Genomic DNA, 12,050 nt, shown 5'->3' on the forward strand with positions numbered 1-12,050 from the left:
CCGGCTCCGGATGCCTGCGTGGTTGGGTTCCAGGGAAAGCCCCGCCCCGCCTTGCAGACATCTGCCTTCCTGGAGCACCTGCTTCCTCACATGGCACAGGGGGTGACAGAGGGGGGTCTCGAGTCTCTTCTTCTAAGGCGCTAATCCCATCATGGGGCCCCCCTCCAGACCTCATCTAAACCTGATGACCCCCCCAAAGGTTCTATCCCCAAAACTGTCACACTGGGGCTCCAGGCTTCTTCACCATGTGAATCTTGGGGGAGGCACAAATCAGTCTGTAAAATGGGCTGAAGGTGGCCAGGGTGGTGCTGTGTGGGAGCATACTTAACGTGTGGGGACGTCCCCTGAACAGATCAGAGGGTAGCATGAAGTTCCCGAGGGCCTCAGGCTTATTGCGAGGGCGCCAGACGGGGAGCTAATACTTGCATAGACGCTGCATGCCGCATCAGGAAGTGTTCAGAGCGTTTCACATACATTAACAATACAATTCGCCAACAATAGCACAATTCCCACCATCCCTGTTTCCCAGATAAGGAAACTGAGGCACGGGGAGATTAAATAATTTTCTGTGCCCACACAGCTAGTAAGTGGAGGAGCTGGGATCTTAACCCACCGATCCAGTTGTGGAGTCTACACTTCCTCTTTTCTCTCCCACCTGTACTGAGAATGTAACTGACGTAATTCAAGGTTACAGCATGATGGTCTGCTCCATCACGTGGATGATTACCACAGTAGGTTTCGTTAATGCCTCTGCACTTCACACAGTCGTTGTGTGCACACATGTGGGGGGCACATGTGTGTGCATGTGCATACGTGTGTGCATGGTGAGGACCTTTAGGATGTATTCTCAGCGACTCTCAGGTGTGCAGCGCAGGGTTGTTAACTGTGGTCACCAAGCGGTGCGTTCCAAGCCCAGCACTAACTCCTCTCCTGACTGGAAGTTTGTGACCCTGTCTTGGTCACCCCCCAAAGCCCCTGGAAACCACCATTGTTCTGTTTCTATGACTAGATTCCACATCTAAGAGCTCTTAACAGTATTCCTCTTTCCGTCTGACTTGTTTCACTTAGCATAATACTCTCAAGTTTCATTCACATTGCTGCAAATGCAGGATATCTTTTTATGACTGAGTAATAGTGCATCTATATATGATGGAATGTTATATACATTATATATGATGGAACGTTATATATGATAGAACATTATATATGATGGATTATTATATATGATGGAATGTTATACATATTACATATAATGGAACATTATATATATTATATATGATGGACTATTGTATATATAATAGGATTTTATATATAATATGTATGATAGAATATTACACATAATATATAAGATGGATTATACATCATATACATATGACGATGATGTATACCCTATTTCCTTTGTCCATTTGTTTGTTAATGGACACTGAGGTATTTCCCTGTATGGCTACCATGAATAATGCTGTCATGAACATGGGGAGACCGATGGTGTCCTCCAGACAGTAATTTCATTTTCTTCAAATGCATACCTAGAAGTGAGATCGCTGGATCATATAGCAGTTCTGTTTTCAATTTTCCGAGGAACCTCTATACTGTTTTCCAGAGTGGCTGCACCAACTCACATTCCCACCGACAGTGCCCATGGGCTCCCTTTTCTCCACATCCTTGTCAACACTTGTTACTTCTGGCATTTTTGATAAAAGCCATTCTGACAGGTGTGAGGTGGTATCTCCTTGTCGTTTTCATTCGCATCTCCCTGCTGATGAGCGATGCTGAGCCCCTTTTCATGTACCTGTGGACCAGTGAGGTAGCTTCTTTAGAAATCTTTACATCTACACGCATCGGGGGTATTGCTGTGTACTTTCTCGTGGCATCCTTACCTGACTTCGGGGTCAGAGTGTTGCTGACCTCTTAAAATGGGTTTGGAAGTGCTCACTCCTCTTCAGTTTCGGGGAAGACTTTGAACAGATTAGAGCTACAATTCTTCTTTAAATGCTTGCTAGAATTCACCAGTGTTACCATCTGGCCCTGGGCTTTCTTCATTGGGTGGGCTTCATTACTGAGTCAATCTCCTCACTCATTACTGGTCAGTCCAATCTTCATGATTCAGTCCTGATAGATTGTATATTTTTAGAAATTAATCCATTTCTTCTAGACTGTCTGAGTTGATGGTGCATAATTGTTCTGCGCCTTTCAAACTAAGACATATTTCAGCTCCTTTTCCCAGAGCAGTCATTTCTTCTAGGGGATGAGGTTACCGGGGATGGGGAAGACTTGCTCTCTGCTCGTTGCAGTTGGAATCCTGGGCATGGCTGTCTCCAATTTTGCACAGGTGGATGCCCAGGTGAGAGATGGGGAGACACAGCAGCCAAGGTGCTCTGTCCCTGGATTTCTCCCTGGCACTCCTCTCCTCTGGTCAGGCTGTCATGGTAGGGAGGCTGAGAGGGCAGCTCTCCACGAATGCTGTTTGCAGGCAGAATGACTCATAGGGCTGTTGATTTTGTCAGGAAGGGAAAGCATAGAGACAGAAATGTTGCCAATGGCCAGTGGCCTTGGGTACTGTGTGCCTGCCAGAGCACTGTGGAATAGGCGGGAATCATCATTAGCTTTGCTGTGGTTCTGATACAAATGTCCTCTGTGTAATTTTGTGGCATCTGAGATCTGAATCTGATTTACATGGGGAGCAGGAATCTGCATGCAAACACCTCCATCCACCTGCCTCTTCACCCCTCTAGTCAGTGTTTGCTTTTTAGCCCTTACCGCCACCAGGCGTGTTGTAAATGCATATATGTGTTTCCTGTCTGCCTCCCCTCCCTGGACTATCAGTTCCATGTGTGCAGGGACTTCACAGTCCTGTTCAGTGCTTTGTCCTCAAGACCTGGCACCTGGCAGGACTTTGTGTGTGGCTACTGAGTTAATGAATGAATGAATGAATGAATGAATCAGCCAAATGAAATCTCTTGAATGAGAAGATGGGAGAATGGATCCAATGGAAGAATCAGAAACCCTTGACAACTGACTATTGCTTCCACCGGCTTCTCTCTTCCCCCTCGGTGCTTCTAGAAGGAAGGAGGCAGTGCTGCTTCCCTGTGGCGTCCCAGCATGGTCTTAATAGCGACACATTGGACCTGCTGCTGGCTCCCTGAGTGCCCATCAGCAGTGACATTTGCTCTCTTTCTCAGGCAGGCCGCTGAACCAGCCTCATGTTGCATCTTCCTCGGTGGCCTGCACTAATTCCCAAAAGGCCAGATCACAAGGATACGGACTATACAGAGAGAGAGAGTCCCCTCAAATGATAACTTTGGAAGTGATGTCTGTGGGTCGTGGAGGGAGCTGGCTGCAATCTCCCACCTGTCCGGAAGGCAGCTATGCTCACCACTATACCACCAATGCCATTCTCCCCCCTGTCCTGGCCCCCTGACCCTCAGCCTGGCACCTCCTAAGGGAGCACAGGGTCCTGTCCGGCCACTCAGGCTGCCTCCTGTGCCACCAGCCCTGGTCCCCTAGGTTCCTCCCTCCCCAGGGCAGAGGAAAGTGCCAGGATGTCCCAGCCCTCTCTCCGGGGGGCTCACGTAGGCTCTCCCTCTCCCCAACCCCCCACCCCCCACCAGGCACTCAGAGGAACAGAAGCGGCCTCACTGCTGCCAGAGCCATCGGGGGACTGCTCAGCATTCTTCTCCTGGCTGCGGGCTTGCTGATTTACCACCGGCACCGGAGGAAGTCAGGTCTGCGTGCTCTTTTACCCACTGCTAGAGGCCATGCCCAGTCCTTGTGAGAGCCCTGCTTACTGGGGCGCCCACATTCTCCCCCTCGACACCCACAAATGCACACCCTCCGCCCAAGCTGTGCCGAACAGGTGCTGTGGTTGAGCGTTGCTCGAAACTAGTCGGGTTCACTAAGTCTCCAGTGAAAGGCAGGAAGGAAGTAGACTTTTCACTGTAGAGTCTCAAAAAGTTGATACAGACAGTCTCCCCGGGCAGTTTTTTGGCTCAGACTGGACAGCTGCACCCCACAGCCTGTCTAAATCTGCCACAGACAGACGCTCTCGAGAAATCAAAGGGCTCTGAGAAGGGAGCTGGCTAGTTTCTCTCCTCCTTTCTCCCTGGAGGCTTCCCCATGTCAAAGCCTGAACTCACCATCCTGTGCTCCCAGGGCTAGCCCGACCCCTCATCCCCTACCTTGGGCAGAGCCACACACTTCCAGAGGCTTCTTGCCTTAGTCCAGTTACACTAGTTCATTTTTTTTGTTTTTTCTTTTTTTTTTTTTGCTTTTATAGTTTATTGTCAAGTTGGTTTCCATATAACACCCATAACACCCAGTGCTCATCCCCACAAGTGCCCTCCTCCATGCCCATCACCCCGCTTCCCCTGCCCCCCCACCCCCGTTAGCCTTCAGTTTGTTCTCAGTATTTAAGAGTCTTTCATGGTTTGCCTACCTCCCTCTCCTTAACTATTTTTCCCTTCCCCTCCCCCCAACCCTCTGTTAAGTTTCTCCTGTTCCACATATGAGTGAAAGCATATGGTATCTGTCCTTCTCTGCCTGACTTATTTTGTTCAACATAACACCCTCAAGTTCCATCCATGTTGCTACACATGGCCAGATTTCATTCTTTCTCATTGCCATGTAGTATTCCATTGAATAGATAAACCACATTTTCTTGATCCATTTGTCCGTTGATGGACACTTAGGCTCTTCCCATGTTTTGGCTATTGTTGAGAGTGCTGCTATGAACATTGGGGTACATGTGCCCCTATGCATCAGCACTCCTGTATCCCTTAGGTAAATTCCTAGCAGTGCTATTGCTGGGTCATAGGGGAGTTCTATTGTTACTTTTTTGAGGAACCCCCATACTGTTTTCCAGAGGGGTTGCACTAGCTTACATTCCCACCAACAGTGTAGGAGGGTGCTTATTTCTCCACATCCTCACCAGCAGCTAGAGTCTCCTGATCTGTTCATTTTAGCCACTCTGACTGGCGTGAGGTGGTATCTCAGTGTGGTTTTGATTTGTATTTCCAGCTAGAGAGCCTGGTGTGGAAGATGGGCCCAGGAGCTATTTCAGCTCAAGAACAACCACCCTCCAACTCGGTCTCTTGGTTTAATTCCGCTCAGTCCAGCCCACCATGTTGTTCTCAGCACCATCTGTGTGCGCTACAGGTGCCGCTTTGGATCCCGGACCATGAGCCTCCTCAGCAAGCCTGAGTCGAGGCAGTGGCCCCTCTGGGCTCCTCACGGAGCATCCCCTCACTGCTCTGCAAGAAAGACCATTTGGTCCCCTGCAGGTGCGCCATCACAGCCCTGAACCATCCTCGAGTCTCAGACGATTGCATATTCGACCCAGGAACGTAAAGCCCTAACCCCAGCAAGCTACGCACTTCGTTCAGTTCTTTTCCGGATCAGTTTCTTAAAACTCTAGGATGGGGTGCATGTTTCAATGGACTTTTTCTGATGGCCTCCCTAAGCCAGTTTCCCTTCAAGAAGTTTCTGAGAATGAGCGCCCTCTGCTGACACACAGTGTCTCTGCTTTATTTTGTAGGAGATGGTTCTCCGGGAAACACAACCAGGTGAGGCCTCAGGGCTTGCGGTCTTCCCAGAATACACTCTGTAGGTCTGTGGGTCTGCAAAATTGCGCCACGTCTTGTCTTTCCATCCCTGTGGCTAGATGACCACATTTTCACATCTGTTGAAATGAGCAAAATCATAACTTCTAGAATCTTCTAATGGTTCAGATTATGGATTTTGCTTGCATTTAGATTCGTTTCTTATTTGAAATGTATCCACTCAGCCAAACAGGTGATACCAAAGATCATAGGTTTTCTAGGTGGGTGCAAAATATTTCTGGAGCAGACATTACTCTAGTCAATGTGCTGCTGTAAACACGTTACAATGACTGCTTCAGACTTTTCAGGGAAGTCTCACATGTGCACATGTACTAATCAGACTTTGTATCTTTAACTTTGTTTTGGAAAATCTGGTTCTCTTCTACCTTCGTGTCTCAGTCTTGGGTTATGGCCAGTGACTGGGAGCACGAACTGTGTCTAGTTCCTTCTGGAATTGTCCAGGTAGGACTGTGTGAAGATACCTCCTGTTGATGAGGGACACAGCCTGCCCCTACTGTGGTCCTAGGGTTTCTTTCAAAAGAACAAGCTGGCTCTATATGGACCTGCTGAAGGTCCAGTTAAATCATTCCCAGCCTCCAGTCTCCTGGCATCTGCTGATTCCCCTCTCTTCTTCCCCCGCCCCACCACACCCCTTCTTCTCTGTCTGGGTCCCTGGTCCCCTGCTGTCCATTGACATCCCCTGTACCCCTTCCTCTCTGGCCATCCCACTATTGTGCATCTTATGATGTTCCAGGGATGATTCTGTGTTTCCATGTCTCACAGGAGCCCTCCCGCCACAGGCCCAGGAGAAACGCCCCATGGCAGGTGCCAGGAACAGAAAGACAGCCCAGTAGAGCTCCAGCATTTGCATGGCAATGGTGAGGAATCCCCATAGGGAAACCTCTCCCTCCCGAGCCAGGGAAAGATAATGTGCTGGATGCCTGGCGAAAGCCCTGGTCTCCTTATGGTATCCCAAACCCAGACACCCCAAGAAATCACTGCCTCATTCTGTGTCCAAGAAGTGTGGGGAGGAGGCTTAAGAAGAAACCTGTAGCACATACCACTGAAGGCAGCAGCCTAGAAATTTGCCATTTCTCCTTTCCAGTGAGTCTCAGAGAGGGAGACTTGGTATACTCTGAGATCCAGATTATTCAGCTGGGACAAGAAGGGGAAGGTAAGTCACTGGGGAAGATTCTGGTTGCAAACTATATCCCTTTGCTCAACATGTGTTTACTGAGTCGTCCTACATGCTAGGTCCCGTGGTGAGTACATGGAGTCCACCGGCAGACAAGGCAGGTGGGAATCCCTGTTGGTGGATTCCAAAGAGAGAAGACAGACTCCAAAAAATGCATCATGTATCTCCTGACAATCAGATCCTTATGATTGATGCTGTGAATGTGAAAGCAGATGTATGAAAATTTCCCTTAAGTAATGAATTAAGTATTTAAGTAATGAGGTTTACAAGCCACCTGCCATGTGGTGAGAACATGTGTAGAAACGTGATCACATAATGTATATAAATATAGAGACATGTTCAGTTCATCTATAGAAACAGCCCCATGTAACCCATATACTGAACAAGCAAGACTCGGGACTTAATCACAAAAATGTGGTGTCCCCACTGTTCCTTGAAATTTTACTCCGTGGGAGATCTTCCCAGGCACTCAGGATGAACATTTTGGCAACAAAAGCTTCTCAGTGCATTCTTCCTTCTCTTAAGTAATAGACAGCAGGTGGACACGGTATGTTACAATTTCAGGTCAGCAACTAGAATATCCAGTTCAAGATGTTCATCAAAAATTAGCCCTCCACCAGTTCAGGCAAACTTCAGAACAGGAGCTGGTGGGGGTGAGAGGGAAGGATGGAGTTGGCTTGTCTGTTTCTGTGTCTGATCTCCCCTCACTAGCCTGGGGGGTGCTGGGGACCAGGGCGGAACCTGGCGTCCACCTGTCTGGCTGATAGGTGCAGAAGACGGCTCTTCCTTGAGAGGCGAGTGAGTGCTGTCTTCTAACTTCCTGCCTGACACTTCTTCCTACAGCTCCTTGGGCACAGCTGGCCATCTCTAATCCAGCAGTTGTGTGTATCCAGTCACCCTTCAATGGCCTCATCCCCACCCCTGCTCACATCCAGCTTCCCGCTACTGGAGTGCTTTGGTAGCCGTGGGTCCCCTTGGGCAGGCCCCCACAGCAGGGTCCCCACAGCCCCGCTCTTCTGTCCGAGCTGGGACATCCAAGGGGACACCTAGGGATAGGCGATGTATAGTTCAATTAATTTTAACAAATGTATGCAGTCCCAGACCCATCAAGATGCAGAACATTCCCCACACCCCAGAAAGTCCCTCGCTGCCCCTTTGCAGATAACTTTTCCAGCTCTACCCCAGCCACCACCGACCCACTTTCTGTCCCTAGAGTCTTGCTTTTCTACAACTTCATGTAAATGGAATCATATGTAATGTAGTCTCTTTGTCTGGCTTCTTTCCCATAACATAATGTTTTGCAAATCATCCATATTGTAGCATATTATAAGTAGTTCACTACTACTTTTTTGACTTGGAAAAAGCTGTACATGTTTAACGTATACAACTGGATGATTTGAGGATAAGTATATGCCAGTGAGATCATCCCCATCCTCAAGGCCACAAGCATGGGTATCATCTCCTAAAACTTTTTTCTGCCCATTATTATTTTTTATCAATATCCTTATTATTATTGTGTGTGTGTATGGTTAGGACACTTAACATAGGATCTACCCCCTTAACAAATTTTAAGTATGCAATCCAGTATCATTAGCTATAGACACAGAACTCTCTAGAGGGCCCACAGAACTTACTCATCCTGCGTAACTTCAATTTTGTACCTTTTGTCCATTACTTCTGTTCCCCCTCTGGCAGCCTCTGGTTACCACTATTCTACTGTCTATTTCTATGAGCTTGACAGTTTTACATTCCACACATAAAGTGAGAACATACAGTATTTTTCTTCCTGTGTCTGCTTTGTTTTATTTAGCACAGCAACTTCCAGGCCTATCCATGTTGTCAAAAATGTCAGGGTTTCCTTTTTTAAGGATGCATTCTATTTCAGTGTGTGTGTGTGTGTGTGTGTGTGTGTGTGTGTGTGTGTGTGTGACATATTCTTTACCTGTTCACCTGTTCATGGACACTTAGGTTGTTCCTATGTCTTGACTACTGTGAATAATGCTGCAGCAAACGTGAGTTGCAGCTATCTCTTCTGGATCCTGATTTCAATTCTTTTGGGTGCATAGCCAGAAATGGGATTGCTGGATCATATGGTAGTTCTATCTGTAATTTTTTGAGGACCCTCCAGACCATTTTCCACAGTGGCTGCACCAACTTACATCTCCACCAACAGTTCAAAAGGGCATCCTTTTCTCCTCTTCCTTCCCAACACTTATTATCTCTTGACCTTTTAATGATAGCCATCCTAACAGGTTTGAGGTGATATCTCATGGTGGTTTTTATTTGTATTTCTCTAATGATTAGTGATGTTGAATACCTTTCCAACATCTGCTGGCCATTTGTATGTCTTTGGGGAAATGTATATTCAAGACTTCTGCCCATTTTTAGTTGAGTTAGTAGTAGTAGTAGTAGTAGTAGTAGTAGTATTCTGGCTATTGAGTTCCATGTGTTCTTCATATACTTTGGATATTAACCCCTTATCAGATGCATAGTGTGCAAACATTTTCTCCCATTTCATAGGTGGCTTTTCCAAACATGGCACCTCACTTGGAAATTAAAATCCCCAATACTTTTGTAGTAGAACTCTCCGTTGTGGTCTGATCTTGAACTTGTTTTACAAATGATGTCGGGGCCTTCCCAAGATCACTAAGCGAGCAAAAATTGAACTTCAGACCAAGTCTTCCATCTTGCTATAAGATCTGCTGATTATCAAGCCTATCACTATACTTGACAAACACCGACCACCTGCCTTGTCTGCCACTTGGCTTTCTCAGCCCGTCCTGACAAGTCAGCATCCTTTGAATGGCAGAATTAGAACTGCCTCCAAGTTGTTTGGGTTAATTGAATGTGTCTTCTAGAATTACCTTGATCATGTACTGTTCTTCACATTCTTTGATATGTTTATCAGAACACTGAGCACTCTGTTGGACTGCTTCTATTTCAGCCACTTTATATATATTAATGATCTGTAGCAAGATTTCTTCCCCATTTCCTTGAGGTTTGGATGAGGCCCCTAAAATTGTATCCAGGGTTCAACACATATAACTATAATTCTGGTAAGAGAGAACCTAGCTTCTCTTACATCATTAAAAAGATCTGTGACTCTGAAAGGTTGATGGTAAGAGCACAGTGATAGAGAGAAGCCTCAATTGTCCCAGAGACATCTTGTTTTTAAGGCTCTGTCTCCATACATCTGTGTAGGTCTGATGCTTCCATCCAGTTCTCTGAGACTCTTAATTCCTAACACAGGATCTGGCAAAACCCATCAGCTATACCTCCCTCTCACTGCAGTTCCATTTCTGGAGAACCGTAGAAATAAAACTAAGAATGAGAACATGCTAACATGACAGAGTGTTTTCCTGCGGGCACACACGAGAAGCACTCTCATGGGAACCTGCCAAGCAATCACGGGGTACTCTGAAGCTGGAGTGAGGCGGAGGTGCTGTTAGTTAAGAGAGGCAAAAATTAAAGCAGAGAGAAATTCTGTGTTGACATGTGGTAAAGGCAGGGAGCAAGGTTTCTTGGCGTGGGAGCAATGAAGGACCTTCCAGATCAACAGAGCTTGTAAAGAGCTTGCAGAGGGCTTGGCTAAGGAATGGTGAAACAGAAAACCACCTGTGCTGTGGGACACATTGGCGGTCAGGGTGGGGAAAGCAGAAGCACCGGTGCAGAGGGTTCAATGGCTCCCAGCCTCGGGGGGGAACGCTTGAAACCTGGGTTGTGAGTGGTCATGATGCCCATCGTTCAGTGAGTGCCTTTCCCTCCACAGCCAGTGCCTCCAGAGCATGTCTAGGGGACAAGGTGAGTGTCCATCCCCAACTGTTTTCTCTCACACCAGCCCCTACAGCCCCATCCTCTCTCCCTGTTCCCGGTTCTTCTTCATCTTCTTTCCGCTCCAGTGTACCACAGTTGTCTACTCCTCGGTGAAGACACAGCTCCAAGGGGACTCAGCCGGAGACGTCAGGTCCCAGGATGAAGATGAAGATGGTTACGAGAATGTCCCACCTGCATGACTTGTCCCTGATCCGAAGCTCCAGCTCAGGGCAGCCCTCAGGGCCCCAGGAGTGACCAGCTAGTTCCAACTACCCACGTGCTTTCACATCCACGACTCCTGACTCACCTTCTCTGAGTTGGTGATGGGGCCGCCACTGAAAGACTTGCTCAGGTGACCAGGATCTGCAGATCCTGTACCCCTGCTCTGAGTCTAATGTAATGTGCTCCCCACGGTCTGATTTAGGGAAAAGGAAGAAGTGGGGGGAGAAGTACTCTTGTTGAAAAACAGAATCACAAGTTTTGGTGATTTGGGATTTGTACAAGGCAGGACTGAGTGACCCAGGTGTCTGCTCCATGCGTCTCCAACAGCTGTCTCACTTGGGACCATCCTCATTGGTTGGTTTACCTGTGCGCGGTGCCCAGGTCCTTCCCACGCCAAGCCCAGTGCCGCCTCTCCCACCTACACTGCTTACAGTCAGGATTGCATGGTAGACAAAAGAATCCACGTCACTGGTCTACAGAAAAAAGAATTTTAAGAAGCAGGCTCTAGGCCAAGCTTTCAAAACCAAAATGTAATTATTCTAATGTTATTTAAGACAAAGATCTTTAACATTAGAGAAAAAAATACAAAAACAAAATTAAGTAATAATCCTACAAATTTGAATTGGAAATATCCATAGAGGTTCACATCAAACTCTGCTTTTTAAAGAAGATATTTATTTCCTAGGTTTGTCCACTGAAAAGGCCTAGAAATAATTAGCAACCCAACAGCAGTGAGCATCCCTTCCATAGGCTGTGTTCTCCAAATACGATTTCCTACCCAGAGGCTACTGGGCTCTTTCTTGCAGGAGGTGTGTCTTTAGTTACCAAATAGTTGATGTGGGAATGAGTAATTCTTTCAATAAATGAAGAAGAAATGAAAGACACAGAAAACCACTCTTTTGATGGGATACTTCATGGGTCACCCACTGATTAGGTTAAAATAAAAAACCAGACAGCCTAACCATTTGTGCCTTCTGATGGAAGTATTCAGTGTCACCTACACACTACTCATGCCCAAAATAGCAAAATTGAATCCAACCAAGTTTCTAGATCCAACCACCAGCTGACAGGAAATACTTGGGACTACAGCAATCAACAAAATCCACGCTGTGGAAAATCTACAGGACAAATGACCTGGTTTCTTCAACACATAAACGACAAGAAAGAAGGGAAAGGGAGGGGAGGGGAGAGGAGGGAAGGGGACCGGGGAGGAGAAGGAAGGGGAG

At 47.1% G+C, this 12,050-nt stretch overlaps 1 protein-coding gene across 1 annotated transcript in view; it reads left to right on the top strand.

Annotated features, from left to right (window-relative positions):
• The window catches only part of FCRL4 (Fc receptor like 4), a 36,680-nt gene extending 24,937 nt beyond the window's left edge, over positions 1-11,743 (top strand). The window contains exons 8-13 of the mRNA XM_039218481.1: positions 3,609-3,722; positions 5,531-5,558; positions 6,378-6,472; positions 6,700-6,768; positions 10,559-10,590; positions 10,689-11,743. Of these exons, the coding sequence (XP_039074412.1) occupies positions 3,609-3,722; positions 5,531-5,558; positions 6,378-6,472; positions 6,700-6,768; positions 10,559-10,590; positions 10,689-10,802 (452 nt within the window). The 3' untranslated portion in view covers positions 10,803-11,743. The remainder of the gene's footprint in view (positions 1-3,608; positions 3,723-5,530; positions 5,559-6,377; positions 6,473-6,699; positions 6,769-10,558; positions 10,591-10,688) is intronic.
• The last annotated feature ends 307 nt before the right edge of the window (positions 11,744-12,050 follow it).

Source organism: Hyaena hyaena, unplaced genomic scaffold (assembly GCF_003009895.1).
Source record: "Hyaena hyaena isolate Hyena2069 unplaced genomic scaffold, ASM300989v1 scaffold_766, whole genome shotgun sequence".
Lineage (NCBI taxonomy): Eukaryota > Metazoa > Chordata > Mammalia > Carnivora > Hyaenidae > Hyaena > Hyaena hyaena.